Source organism: Phyllobates terribilis, unplaced genomic scaffold, assembly GCF_046119375.1.
Source record: "Phyllobates terribilis strain yellow unplaced genomic scaffold, ASM4611937v1 Scaffold_10__3_contigs__length_209671492, whole genome shotgun sequence".
Taxonomy (NCBI): Eukaryota; Metazoa; Chordata; class Amphibia; order Anura; family Dendrobatidae; genus Phyllobates; species Phyllobates terribilis.
In genome coordinates, this window is record NW_027362770.1 from 125,471,029 (window position 1) to 125,486,597 (window position 15,569).

General features: G+C 42.4%; 1 protein-coding gene across 1 annotated transcript in view; it reads right to left on the minus strand.

Annotated features, from left to right (window-relative positions):
* The window catches only part of MGAT4B (alpha-1,3-mannosyl-glycoprotein 4-beta-N-acetylglucosaminyltransferase B), a 462,068-nt gene that overhangs the window by 218,357 nt on the left and 228,142 nt on the right, over positions 1-15,569 (minus strand). The window contains exon 5 of the mRNA XM_073649763.1: positions 3,051-3,097. Coding sequence (XP_073505864.1) covers positions 3,051-3,097 — 47 coding nt within the window. The remainder of the gene's footprint in view (positions 1-3,050; positions 3,098-15,569) is intronic.

The window sequence follows — 15,569 nt, forward strand, 5'->3', positions numbered from 1 at the left end:
GCCCTAACAGCTGGGGTCTGCTGAAGACCTCTGTGCTTGTCATGATGATTTTCCTGTGAAAGCCGGCATTTAGCTTGCGTTAATAGAAGATTGTGATTTTCACTATACATAGCAATGCTGATACACCATGTATAGTACAACCTATCAGATGATCGCAGCTTCAAGTCCCCCTAAAGGGACTAACAAATACAGTTAAATTGAAAAAAAAATGTTTTTAAAAATATGAAAAAAATTTAAAAAAAAAATACAAAAAGTTCAAATCCCCTTTTTTCCCCTATTAAAAATAAAACAGTAAAAAAAAAAAAGTACACATATTTGATATGGCTGGATTCGTAAAAGTCCGATCTAGCGAAATATAAAATAAATTAAGCCCTCACACAGCCCAATATTTCGAAAATTGAAAATATTACAGGTCTCGGAAAATGGTGACAAGCAAAAAAAATTTTTTTCTTTTTTTTACAAATTTCGGAATTTTTTTCACCACTTAATAAAAAAAAATATATACATGTTTGGCATCTGCGTAATCGTGCTGACCTGGAGAATCATATTGCTAGTCAGTTTTACCATATAGTGAACATGGTAAATAAAAAAATTATTGTGGAATTGCACTTTTTTCCCATTTCAACACACTTGGAATTTTTTACCGCTTTCTAGTGCATCACATGATAAAATGAATGGAGTAATTCAAAAGAACAACTTGTCCAGCAATAAACCAACCCTCATACGGTTATGTGGATGGGAAAATAAAGAAGTTATGGCTCTTGGAAGAAGGGGAGAGAAAAACGGAAAAAAAAAAAAAAGTAGAATTTGGCCGCAGCGTGAAGAGGTTACCAATATAATTTTACAGGTTATGGGTACTAGACTCTGTGATGGGGTGTTGACCCAGGGAACTAGTCTGATTGCCGTATGGAGTGATAAGTGTCTGCCCCATTGGGGTTTTGCCTTCCTCTGGATCAACATGTTATGCTACGGGTTACGCTCAATGGACTTAAGTATTTTTTCAACCTTACAAACTATGAAACAAAGTTTTTTTTTCGAAAAACCATGTCAGTCATGTGAAAGGGTCCATTGCAAAGAGTTAGGTTGTGTTCCCATGTTGCAAAATAGTGGAAAAAAACAGGAGATCACACTCTGACCACACTCTGACCACACTCTGACCACACTCTGACCACACTCTGACCACACTCTGACCACACTCTGACCACACTCTGACCACACTCTGACCACACTCGTCCATTTTTCTTGTAAGTGAGAAAACCGGATGTCTGAATGAGGCCTTGGTGGGCGTACACAATCAGCACTGAAATTATGGGTACAAAGTAAAAGTGTAAAAAAACAGCAACTTTGCAATTTACCTTTTATTGAAAATCCTCTCTATTCTCAAGAACAGAGGAATTTTTAATTCTGTAGCTCACTGCTGGTCAACAAGTTAACCAGGTAGGACTGCAGTCTATCTGAGCAGAGAGTGCTGCACTTGGAAGCTCATTGCTATAGAGCTTGAAAGTGCTGCTTAGATTGCTGGACCAAGCCAGCTTCAGTGCCCCTGCTGTCCTCTGATGCTGTAAAGCAAAGCTGCCATTGCTAGCTACATTGGAGAGCGCTTAGATCCGACCACTTGCTCTTCAATACCGCTGGTCTGAACTGTTGTCTTCAGGAGCGCACCGCCTGTGTTAAGCAGGAAGCTGGGAGGCATAGGATCAGTGGGCTCCTGAAGATAGAAGATAAGAAAACCCCTATAAGAACGCATTTGTGGTGAGCTGTTCTTAAAATGACCCTATATTATTCCATCTAATGTCCAGAACATCAACGTCTGATAAACAAACAGAACAATTCCATCTTTGATATCTAAAGTCCCCATACACACTGGATAAAAGTCAACCCACCAGTTTCGGTGGGATCGGCCAAATAGCTAATGTGTATGGGGAAACCATCTGCCCTCCAGACAGATTATTTTTGGGACATAAGGACTGAGCGGTTGGAATTCAGTTGCCATCTAATGTGTATAGCCAGCCAAACATATTCAGCTGGAGCATGCATTGACCACCGCTATTTTTCCATGATTTAGGGTTGGCGGGAGTTGGTGATTTTTGTATATGGTTGAATAGGTTTGTGTGCCTGGGCTACTACTGTATTTAGTCCCAGTCCGGCCCTGCTCTTCTTTAGCCAATAAGGGTGACTACCATAGAAAAACAAATCTTCAAATACTCTATTAGGGCACTTTAAAGTAATAAAAGGGATTTCAACTGCAGGGCCATGATCAATAAGCCTGAGTAGGGGCAGCCACAAGAACGGTCTTATTCTCCGAGGAACCCAACCTGACCATTCATTATAAGGATAGTGCCTAAAATGTAACACTTCAGTTCGCCTTTGGTGGCGCTGGGGGAAAATTTAGAATAAAAGATTCCGCTTTTGATTACAAATCACTGGGGGTCCAAGCAAGAGCTAATTTGGGGAGCCTTTTAAAATAACTGAAATCCTTAATGACTTCTTCCAATACGTCCATGACTGTTTTGTGCTACTCCATATCCTAAAAGGCTTGTGGTCACGCACAATGTGCCATTTTTTTTCTTCAACTACTTTTTCAAAATCTAAAACCTTAGTTCTGTTTCCAAACTTGTTCTTTATCCATTATTTTTTTCCCTAGTGAAAATACTCAATTCACCACCTGCCAAGGAGGTTTATTGCTAAAGATTATATGGTTAAGTCTCCCCAATAGGATTCCTCCAGTAAAATGCTTTATTTCATCCAATCCATTCAGACTTTTACTTCTAGACTGTTAAAAGTGCTGCACAAAATGCTTAAATTAAAATGACGGAGTCGTGCCAAGATTGCCCATAGACGTTCCCAAAAGCTGTACTAACACTTCAAGGGCATTGCAAAGAAGTATCTCATAAGCGTGTGCAATGATGCTTTCACCCCATTCATAGGCTCAGGCCCCTGAAAACTACACTCTTGCTGTTATATTTCACTGTCTATATGTTTGCATTGAGAAGAAACGTGTATTTGCCGAAAATAACAAAAAGAAGAAAAAAGAAATCCCAAAAACTTACAGGCTTTTTATGTTGTCAGCCACTGTGGTCGCATACTGTGCATCAGTCTGCAAAACAAAGCACAAATTCATTTATTTACTTGGGAATTTATCTCAGTGATGAATGATATGTTTTTTTTGAATAGTCACTGTCAATTCAACAAACTCTGCACAAATCAATAGTACAGGCGAATATATGAAACACTAATATCTGATCAGATAAATATGCTTCTATCTCCACTTATGAGCCACTTCTTCACCTCCTCCTGAACTCATGGTCCACTCTGAGCAAGAAGGCTGAGCTAGCGTTTTTTTCAAAGCAAGACCGACTGCCAGTACAGTGAGGAATCAGGTTACACCTCCTATTATACTCTATGGGAAAAAAGTGGAGGAGAGGGACAAGCAGACATTGGGACTCAACTACAGCTTCTAGCAACTGTTGTATCTCACTTCAGTGATGGATTCACAGCCACACAGCTCAATACTACTGTATAATGTTTTCCATGCTGCTGCTTCTGTCTGTGCACTATAAAAAAAAAGTAAGAAAGAGCAGGAATCCATCTGTGTGTGCTGTTTATGGAAGGCATCATAGCAGCTAGTGTCCACACACTAGCTCAGAGAGAACTGAAAATTACAGACAGAAGCTGCTGAAGGTAACACTGGTGAAATGTGCAGGATATAGGCCATAATGGTCAGAAATAGGGTTATTCCTCATGTACACATACAACACCCACCCTATTCTGAAAAGCTACCTGAAACAACAGGTAAGCTTTAATGTATGTCTTATGTGTTCCAGTTCAATTACCAGATGATCGTGGTTGCCTTGACAGTCTAGAAAATGTGTAGAGGTCATAGGGAAGGTCTCATGGGTTATCTAAAGCGTGTCCTCTTTAGTAAATCTATTAAAGGGGTTTGTCCACTTATTTTTGAGGCCTTGACAATCTAGGATATGTGTTGAGGCCAGAAATGATGGGAGGTTTCATGGTTTATCTAAAGGGTGTCCTCTTTGGTAACTCTATTTATTTTATTTTATTTTTTATTTTTTTTATTTTAACAAATGAGTAGGGAGCAGCTACTACACAGTATATGGAGCTGTACCATTCTGGCTCACCGTTTACATCTGGCGGCCGGAACTGGAAACAGGTGATCGATGGAGACTATGTGTTAGACTGCCACCGATCTGATATTGATCGCCTATCCCAAGGATAGGTTATCAATATTGTAACTCTAGAAAGCCTCCTAAAATAAGATGATGACACAGAGTCCTGGTCCCTGAGTGATCATCTGTACTCTCTGAAGAAACCTTTAGATGTTTACTTTTGTATGAGAATCGTAAAAGTAAGGATTGGACTTCACTCTTTCAGATCAGAACAAGAAGTCTATGAGCTTCGATCCTCTACATGTCTATGCCAAAATGGAATTGCGAAAAGATTTTCTAATATCTACGTCCTGCCTCCTGCTCCTCTCTACCACGTCCATCCTGTTGCCAGCTCTTTTCCGCATTTCTATCTTTGGGAATTATAGAGACTGTACCAAGATGGATGTCTTGTCAAGTAGATGGTACAAGAGTCTTACGATCTTGCCAAGAGGCCAAGCAGCTAAGAGGGGCCAAGGAGACCTCCCTTGTGACTCCTTTGGACAAATAAGCAGTGGTTCATTGCTTGGAGAAGTCAGGAAAGCAGATTATTTTCATCCTCACTAACAACGTACGACAACAGACTGGTCAATTGGGGAGCCGCCTCGCATTAAGAGTGGTCATTTGACCCAGCCAGAAGCTCACGCATGGTCAGCGCACCCCAACAAAAAAACTTCAGAGCGTTCAACAGTCATTAAACCAATAAATACTAAAAGTGGACACATGAAAATACAGTGTAGTAAATGAGGCTCCGTCATCTCCGTAGATAAATTGCCATTTGAGAACCTGTTCATTTTTTTGATCGCTGGAAAACAAGTGTGCCTTAAACTCAGATATACATATCAATCATACACAGCGTCTGCCAGGAGCAGGAAAACAATATTCTACTGAAGAGAGGGGGAAAAAAAAGGGAAATAAATATGAATGTGCCACCAGAAAGCCTGACACATATTGCTAACGACAGGAAAATGCTTCTTGTTCCAACTTGAGCTGAAGCAGCGTCTCAGAAGCAGGGGAGAATTTACCGCCGCACTGATCGGGGAATGCCCAGAATACTTCAGCCCTATGTGTTTGGACAGCTATATTTATAGAAGGAAAATACAGAAACGCTGCCGTTAATCATGAGAGAGGCAGTTATGCCGGGTCCTCGTTTGGTTCGGAGCAAATTGTGCGCTACCTTAGAAGTCTTACATCTGTGGACAAGCACTGCAAACACAGGAGGCATTAACCTCACTTTAACAGGGCGCCGCAATCATCATCCAACGGCATGAATAAGACGGCCATTAAAAAGGACATATTTCAACAACAAGGAGCCTTCTGGGACCATCTCTTCCATGTTTTACAAAAGCAGAAGATAAATGACATATTACTGTAGGAAGACTGGAACATACAGCAGAGTCTGTGCCGTTAATTGCAGTTCAAGAGACTCAACTGAGGCTGTAAGCGACTTGTAATGTGAACGGGACGAGCTGCAGTACCAAGCTAAACCACTCGTATCACTGAGGCGCCGTGCCCACGGGAATAATGAAAGGTCCAAAAAGCTTCTTGTGCTGATCTGCAGGTCGGAACTTCACGATCACGAAAGATTGGATCACCAATTCACACATGGCAGATTTATTGCAACTGTCCATTGAAGTAAGATACATCCCATGCTCATACCCTAATGATCAATAGCAAAAAACCTCAAGGAACATCGAAAAATAGAGGATAAATCTTCCCATATTCTTGCCATGCGCTAGAGTATACATTCAAATATTGAGTGGCTCAACCCCTTACTGGCAAAGTCAGTCCTGGCCTTCATGATGGGCCAATTTGTTTTTCCTTTTTAGTAACCATGACTTCTGAGAGACAGAACCTACCTATGTAGCAATATCAGGACTTTCTGATCATTGGCTCAGTGATCGTACTCAAAGAGTGGCAATAAATGGTGCACATCCAATTGGAAGAGTGTTTCAAGTGGGGTACACAAGGCTCTGTCCTGGCCCCAGTGGTGTTCAACATTTTTATAAATGATCTAGATAAGGGAACTGAAGGTAAACTAATCAAATTTGCAGACTATGCAAAGCTAGGAGGGATAGCCAACACTAGAGAAGACAGAGGATTCAGAAGGATCTAGATAAGCTTGAATAATGGGCAGCGACTAATAGAATGAGATTTAACAGGGAGAAATGCAAGATTCTACATCTGGGCACGAAAAACGAAAATTACATCTGGGAGTATGGGAGGAATAGAACTAAGCAACAGCATGTGTGAAAAAGACTTGGGTATACTAATAGATCACAGACTGCACATGAGTCAACAGTGTGATGCAGCAGCAAAAAAGGCAAACAGATTTGGGATGTTATAAAAGAAGCATAGAGTCTATATCGCGTGACGTAATTATCCCCCCTTTACGCCTCCTTGGTCAGACCTCATCTGCAATACTGTGTCCAGTTCTGGGCACCACATTTTAAAAAAGACATATTAAAAAAATATATACTCACCTTGGATGCTGGAGCAATTCCAGCGGCATCAGCACTTGCAGTCCCAGGGCTGTGATGAGGTGGAATGACACGTGGTGCCCGCCACCCAATCAGCGCTGGTGTAACTGTCCCCGGCTTCGGACAAATTGAACATGAAGAGGAAGACAGGGCTGCAGCTGATCTCGGACTTCCTGTTCATGTTCAATTTGACAGGAGGTGAGGACAGTGACGCCAGCGCTGATTGGGCGCCAGGCACCATGTGTCATTCCACCACATCACAGTCCAGGGACAGCGAGTGCTGACACAGCTGGAATGGCGCCAGCGCCGGAGGAGAGTATAGGTTCTTTTACTTCATTGGGGCCAAACATTTAGTTCAAGAAGGAGTTGTCCTAGTAGTGGACGACCCCTTTAATAGCTGTCTACAAATATCTGAAGGGATGTCACAGTGTAGAGGGATCATCCTTATTCTCATTTGCACATGGAAACACGAGAAGCAATGGAATGAAACTAAAAAGGGAGAAGACACTTTTGACAGTGAGGGTGATCAATAAGTGGAAGAGGCGGCCACGAGAGGTGGTGAGTTCTCCTTCAATGGAAGTCTTCAAACAGAGGCTGGACAGACATCTGTCTGAGATGGAATAGTGAATCCTGCACTGAGCAGGGGGTTGGACACGATCAGGGCCGGTTTTGACAAAGTGGGGCCCTGGGCAAAAGTTTAAAGTGGGGCCCAAATTCTAACATATTGCACCATCACACAGAAACATTTCGGCTGTATTTACATGCACTGAGTTCAGACCACTAAACGAGCGTGATCAACAATATCTAAGTAATTCGGCGCTTGTTGCCCGGCCTCTTAACACCGGCTGAGGAAGAATGATGGGGACAGAACAATCACTAATAGATCAATCTGTCCCCATACATATCATGTTATCAGCAGCATATCTGCAGTTTTCACGGGGTGATGTGCTGGTGAGAACAATGATTTTTGTTCCAGCATAAATAAACAATAGAATCATTCGATGAGTAGGCAGCATTTTGCTTGTTCAGTATAATACATCCCATAGTCCTCCATATTGTACAATGTGCCCCATAGTCCTCCATATAGTATAATATGCCCCATAGTCCTCCATGTAGTATAATACACTCTGCATAATCCTCCATGTAGTATAATAACTCCCCATAGTCCTCCATATAGTAAAATGCAAACCTCATAGTCCAGCATACAGTATAATGCACCCCATAGTCCTCCAATACAGTATAATGCACCCCATAGTCCTCCATGTAGTACAATAACTCCCCATAGTCCTCCATATAGTATAATGCACTCCCCATAGTCCTCCATATACACTATAACTCCCCATAGTCCTCCATATACTATAATGCAAACCTCATAGTCCAGCATACAGTATAATGCACCCCATAGTCCTCCAATACAGTATAATGCACCCCATAGTTCTCCAATACAGTATAATGCACCCAATAGTCCTCCAATACAGTATAAAGCACCCCATAGTCCTCCAATACAGCATAATGCACTCCCTATAGACCTCCATACAGGATAATGCACTACCCATAGTCCTCCATATAGTATAATGCACTCCCCATAGTCCTCAATATAGTATACTGCATCCCATAGTCCTCCACATTGTATAATGCACTCCCATAGTTCTCCATATAGCATAATGCACAGCCCATATCCTCCCTATAGTATAATGCACTCCCCATAGTCCTCAATATAGTATAATGCACTCCCCATAGTCCTCTATACAGTATAATGCACTCCCCATAGTCCTCCATATAGTATAATCCACAGTCCATATCCTCCCTATAGTATAATGCACTCCCCATAGTCCTCAATATAGTATAATGCATCCCATAGACCTCCACATTGTATAATGCACTCCCATAGTCCTCCATATAGTATAATGCACAGCCCATATCCTCCCTATAGTATAATGCACTCCCCATAGTCCTCAATATAGTATAATGCATCCCATAGTCCTCCACATTGTATAATGCACTCCCCAAAGTCCTCCATATAGTATAATGCACATCCCATATCCTCCCTATAGTATAATGCACTCCCCATAGTCCTCAATATAGTATAATGCACTCCCCATAGTCCTCCATATAGTATAATCCACAGCCCATATCCTCCCTATAGTATAATGCACTCCTCATAGTCCTCAATATAGTATAATGCATGCCATAGTTCTCCATATTGTATAATGCACCCCTATAGTCTTCCATATAGTACAATGCACTCCCCATAGTACAATGCACCCCATAGTCCTTCATATAGTATAATGCATTCCCCATAGTCCTTGATACAGTAAAATGCAGCTCACATATAGTACATATAATATAATGCACTCCCTATAGTCCTTGACCGAGTATAATGCAGCCCCCACAAAGTATAATGCAGCCTCCCCATAAAGTATAATCTAGCCTCCCCATAAAGTATAATACAGCTCCCCCATAAAGTATAATGCAGCTCCCCCATAGAGCACAGTGGGTACGGAAAGTATTCAGTCCCCTTTAAATTTTTCACTCTTTGTTTCATTGCAGCCATTTGGTAAATTCTAAAAAGTTCATTTTTTTTCTCATTAAAGTACACTCTGCACCCCATCTTGACTGAAAAAAAACGGAAATGTAGACATTTTTGCAAATTTATTAAAAGAAAAACTGAAATATCACATGCTCATAAGTACTCAGACCCTTTGCTCAATATTGAGTAGAAGCACCCTTTTGAGCTAGTACAGCCATGAGTCTTCTTGAGAATGATGCAACAAGTTCCGTCAGGTTGGACGATGAACATTGGTGGACAGCCATTTTCAGGTCTCTCCAGAGATGCTCAATTGGGTTTAGGTCACAGCTCTGGCTGGGCCAGCCAAGAATGGTCACAGAGTTGTTCTGAAGCCACTCCTTTGTTATTTTAGCTGTGAGCTTAGGGTCATTGTCTTGTTGGAAGGTAAACCTTTGGCCAAGTCTGAGGTCCAAAGCACTCTGGAAGAGGTTTTCATCCAGGATATCTCTGTAATTGGCCGCATTCATGTTTCCTTCAATTGCAACCAGTTGTACTGTCCCTGCAGCTGAAAAACACCCCCATAGCATGATGCTGCCACCACCATGTTTCACTGTTGGGATTGTATTGGGCAGGAGATGAGCAGTGCCTGGTTTTCTCCACACATACCACTTAGAATTATCACCAAAAAGTTCTATCTTCGTCTCATCAGATCAGAGAATCTTATTTCTCATAGTCTGGGAGTCCTTCATGTGTTTTTGAGCAAACTCTATACGGGCTTTCATATGTCTTGCAATGAGGAGAGGCTTCCGTCGGGCCACTCTGCCATAAAGGCCCGACTGGTGGAGGGCTGCAGTGATAATCGACTTTGTGGAACTTTCTCCCATTTTCCTACTGCATCTCTGGAGCTCAGCCACGGTGATCTTGGGGTTCTTCTTTACCTCTCTCACCAAGACTCTTCTCCCACGATTGCTCAGTTTGGCTGGACGGCCAGGTCTAGGAAGGCTTCTGGTGGTCCCAAACTTCTTCCATTTAAGGATTATGGAGGCCACTGTGCTCTTAGGAACCTTAAGTAATGCAGAAATTCTTTTGTAACCTTGGCCATATCTGTGCGTTGCCACAATTCTGTCTCTGAGCTCCTTGGGCAGTTCCTTTGAGCTCATGATTCTCATTTGGTCTGACATGCACTATGAGCTGTGAGGTCTTATATAGACAGGTGTGTGACTTTCCAAATCAAGTCCTATTAGTTTAATTAAACACAGCTGGACTCCAATGAAGGAGTAGAACCATCTCAAGGAGGATCACAAGGAAATGGACAGCATGTGACTTAAATATGAGTGTCTGAGCAAAGGGTCTGAATACTTATGACCATGTGATATTTCAGTTTTTCTTTTTAAGAAATTTGCAGCAATTTCTACATTTCTGTTTTTTTTCAGTCAAGATGGGGTACTTTAATGAGAAAAAAATGAACTTTTTAGAATTTACCAAATGGCTGCAATAAAACAAAGTTAAAAATTTAAAGGGGTCTGAATACTTTCCGTACCCACTGTATAATGCAGCCCCCCATAGAGTATAAAGCAGCCCCCCATAGAGTATAATGCAGCCACCCCCCATAGAGTATAATGCAGCCACCCCCCATAGAGTATAATGCAGCCACCCTCAATAGAGTATAATGCATCCCCCATAGATTATAATGCAGTCCCCCCATACAGTATAATGCAGCCAACCCCAAAGAGTTTAATGCATCCACCCCCATAGAGTATAATGAAGCCCTATAGTCCTCCAGTATTATGGCCACCACATAGTGATTTAAAAAAAAAATACAATACTCCCCTCTCCTCGTTCCCCCGCTACTCCGCTTTCTGCAGAGCGTCTCAGCAGATCTACTGCCTGACGCAGTGTGGTGTGCGATGAAGTGACGTCATCGCGACCGCTGCGTTAGAGGCAGAGGGGGATTGATGGGAGAGAGAGGGTCATCTGATGCATTCTCCTCCATCATTGCTTTCAACTGTATTGGCATCTAGCGATGGCCCTGGGCCCCCCTGACTCATGGGCCCCATAGCGGCCGCATGGTGTGGCGCTATTAGGGGCACGCCACTGGCTGGGATCACTGAGGGAGTGGGGGCCCTAGTAAACTGCCTAGTTTGCCTGCCCCTAATGCAGGCCCTGGAAGCAGTGACCCTGGAGGTCCCTTCCAACTCTAACATTCTATGATTTGATGAGTTGTAATTTTATTGATCCAATTTGAAAGAATTTGAAAGACATAACATGTAATGAAGAATATATAAATATTTAGTTTTGTTTTTTTTCGGATGGTGAGGGATGATACAGAAATTTCTCAATTTCTTGAGGTTTAGTTTTTCCAGTTTGAGTTTTACAGGGATAAAAAAAAATCTTTATTTTGCACAATAAAATAAAATAAATGGTTTCGGTTTGCCATTTTCAAAGAGCTATGATTTTTAATCTTCCGTCATCCGAGCTGTGTGAGGGCATGTTTTACTGCGTAGGTAAAAGTAACATGATAATTTTATAGTTGGCATCATTGCGGGGTGCAGCAATACCAATTAAGTGTACTTTGGGTTAGAAGTATTTTTTATTGGGAAAAAGTTTTCGCTTAATTTCACGTTTTTAGTGCTACGAAAAGACTATCACGAATGAGCCTAGTGGCACACACTACTTTAATAATAATTTAATTTATATAGCGCCAACACATTCCGCAGCACTTAAAGGGATATTCCCATCTCTAAGATCCTATCCCAATATGTAGTAGGTGTAACAATAATAATATTAGCAAATATCTCCAATTAGAAATGTAGCATAGTTTTTCTGATTTGCTATGTCACTTACCCCATGCAGGGCATTGCAGGACCTTAGATATCCATGGTTACGTCCACTGATATGGTGAGTTAGCTAGTTGCTAGTGGTCGTAACCATGGATACCTAAGGTCCTGAAATGCTTCCACAGGAGGAAAGAGACATAGAGAATCAGAAAAAATATACTACATTTCTAATTAGAGGTATTTGCTAATATTATTATTACTACACATACTACATATTGAGATAGTATCTTGGAGATGGGAATACCCCTTTAACAATTAAGCTGGGACATGTACAGACAATAAAGACACTACTGAGTAACACATAGTTCAACAGTTACAGGAGGATTGAGGGCCCTGCTTGCAAGCTTACAAGCTACAAGAAAATAGGGGGGGGCACAATATGTAGAACGTGCTTGTCATGTATTGTCCAGCCATGATTATAATAAATAAGGGTTATGATATAAGGCTGTATGATGCGATCATCAGCCAGTATTTGTCCAAGTACAGTCCCCAAGTGCTATTGGGTGCATGGAGGATGTGGAGACAGATGAGTAAGAGGGACCAGATTCTGAGAAAATGTACAGGGAAGAGCTACATAAGTGATGTGAAGTGATAGGACTGTATAAAGAGATGTGTTTTTAAAGCATGCTTAAAAATGTGAGGGTTAAGTATTAGTCTGATCATCTGGGGTAGTGCATTCCAGAAAACTGGCACAGAACGAGAGCAGTCTTGGAGATGGAAGTGGTAGGTTCATATTAAGGAGGATGTTAGTGTAACACTATTGCCGGCGTGCCTGCATGGATCCCCCTTCCACCTTCATGCAGGGACGCCGGCATACTCACTGCACTGGCCGCGCGCCATGTGTCTCTTGGCATGCTTCCTTGTTCTCTGGTTTCCCGGTGGCACGCCTAATGAGCGCGTGCGCTGCCCTGCTCTTAAAGGGCCAGCGCCTGCACGTGCAAGATGGCCCCCAGCCAATAGCTGGGAGGCATTTTGTTTAAAATGCACCATCCCCAATAGGGAGGTGCCAAAGCATCAAGTTTCATTAGTGTGTTAGTGGTGCAACTAGTGAGTTGTTAGGTTCCCTGGTCCTGGTGTGGCCAGTCCTGAACCTGTAGTCACTAGTCCTTGCATGGCTAGTCATGAACCCCTGGTCTGTGTGTGGCCAGTACCTGAATCAGTATTGGAGACCCGTATGTCTAAATGTGTGCCTGATCTGAGACTCCGTGTCAGTAACCATTCTACCCGTGGATCCTGAATTTAGTAGTCTAAACAGACCCCGAGTCCCTGTCAGTAACGGTTCTGCAGAGGATCCATAACCTAGTAGTCTGAATGGAGTCCGAGTCCTATCCGTGTCTGTGTAAATGACCTCTAGTGTCAGGAGCTGCAGTACCAGAGGCCGCCTAGGAGTGGTATCTGGCGCCTACCTGCAGCTTAAGCCTGACTCCACCATCAGGAGCTCCAGTGAACACCAGTCAGCCGCTTAGCTACACCCCTCCTAGGTAAGCCCAGCCCCATGGCACAGTGGGTCAATGAACCACATGCACCACCTGCGTGCGTAACAGTTAGTCTTAGATCAGTTGCAAAACAGAGAGCACGGGTAAGGTGATAGATAGAGATAAGGAAGGAGATGTATGATGAGGCAGAACTGTGGAGAGCTTTGTGGGTGAGAGAGGAAAGTTTATATTGAAGTCTGTAGTGGATGGTTAACCAGTGCAATGACTGGCTCAAGGTGGAGACATAGGTGTAACGGCTGTTCAAAAATACAACCCTGGCTGCCACATTTAGGATTGACTGGAGAGGAAACAGTTTGGTAAGAGGTAGACCGATCAATAGAGAGTTGCAGTAGTCCAGATGAGAATGAATAAGAGCAACAATAAGAGTTTCGCAGTTTTCAAAAGGTAAAAAAGGTCAAATTCTGCCATTTAAGGTGCAGGTGCCGTGCGATTGAGTAATTGAATATAGGAAATACAGGCATCCGATGTGGTCCTGCCTATGGAATGACCTAAGGTATACAAAAATGGCACACTTAGGAAATTCAAAAGGTCATGGTGCAAAATATGTCATGGGGCACAGACCTATCGTGACATTCATTATACGAGTCCATTCATATAGCAGAGGAGGTTTTGTAAGTCCTACCCCAATAGTTACCCCTCTAATTTGGGCAACTGGTTAACACATGAATGCCCTAACTACATAAGTGGAAATACTTACAGATGAAAATGCTTTTTAGATAGGGAAACATACATTTTGGATATGGCTACAGTAGATAATAGATCTTATTTTTATATGTCCTAGCAGTAATGAAACTATGGGAAAGTTTTTTTTGTAGTATGGGATATGTTTTCTTCTATGATAATTGCTGTATGATTTGTCAGCACAAAAACTCACAGTTTCTCTCCTGGCTGAAGTAACACTGTCCTTACATTACTGTGACACTGATCTAGAGCGGACATGATGGTTTCTGCTATAGAAGCAGTTTTTGCAGAACTGTGTTACTGTAGTGTTAATGCAATTACCACATAGCAATGCACTGGCAGACGAAGATTGTGGGAGACAGACTATCTGTAAATACACACAAAAAAAAATAGACAAATTCATCGGCCTGAACAGGAGTCTGAGGTTGATTAATTCTCAGCAGCTCTCCTTCCCCGATCTCTTATCTCACAATTCATAATTGGTTATCTGATAAAGGACACAGGAGAAAAGGGAAGAAAAAAATCAGTAGTTTACTAGAGGAGGGTAAAAAACACTAAACATAGGAAATGAACAAGAAAAATTTACAGCACTTCCTCCCTTTATCCTCACATTTTTTTACCCTATTCTGTTTCATATGATTACAGCAGAAAAAAAACAAATACATTTTCTCTATGTGATTACAAAGGTCAGTTTCCTCTCCTCTCATTCAGCTTGTGGCTGCAGGACATATGACTGCAGCAGGAGCCTCCCCCCTCTGACCTGTCTGAGCCTGCCCCCTCTGACCTGTCTGAGCCTCCCCCCTCTGACCTGTCTGAGCCTGCCCCCTCTGACCTGTCTGAGCCAGCCCCCTCTGACCTGTCTGAGCCAGCCCCCTCTGACCTGTCTGAGCCTCCCCCCTCTGACTTGTCTGAGCCGACCCCCTCTGACCTGTCTGAGCCGACCCCATTGCTATAGAGTACATACTGTATCATACTCTGGGAAGATATAGTCAGTGGCGCAGTGGTTAGCATTGCAGCCTTGCAGCGCTGGGGTCCTGGGTTCAAATCCCACCAAGGACAACATCTGCAAGGAGTTTGTATGTTCTCCCCGTGTTTGGCTGGGTTTCCACCGGGTTCTCCGGTTTCCTCCCACACTCCAAAGACATACTGATAGGGAATCTAGATTGTGAGCCCCGATGGGGACAGCGACGATAATGTATGTAAAGCGCTGCGGAATATGTTAGCGCTATATAAAAAATAAAGATTATTATTATGGTCGAAAGTGTTGGTATCCTTCAAATTGTCCCAGAAAATGAAGTATTTCTCCCAGACAATTACTGCAAATTACACGTTTTGTTATACACATGTTTATTTCCTTTGTGTGCATTGGAACAAAACTAAAAAAAAACAGTATGAAATTATAT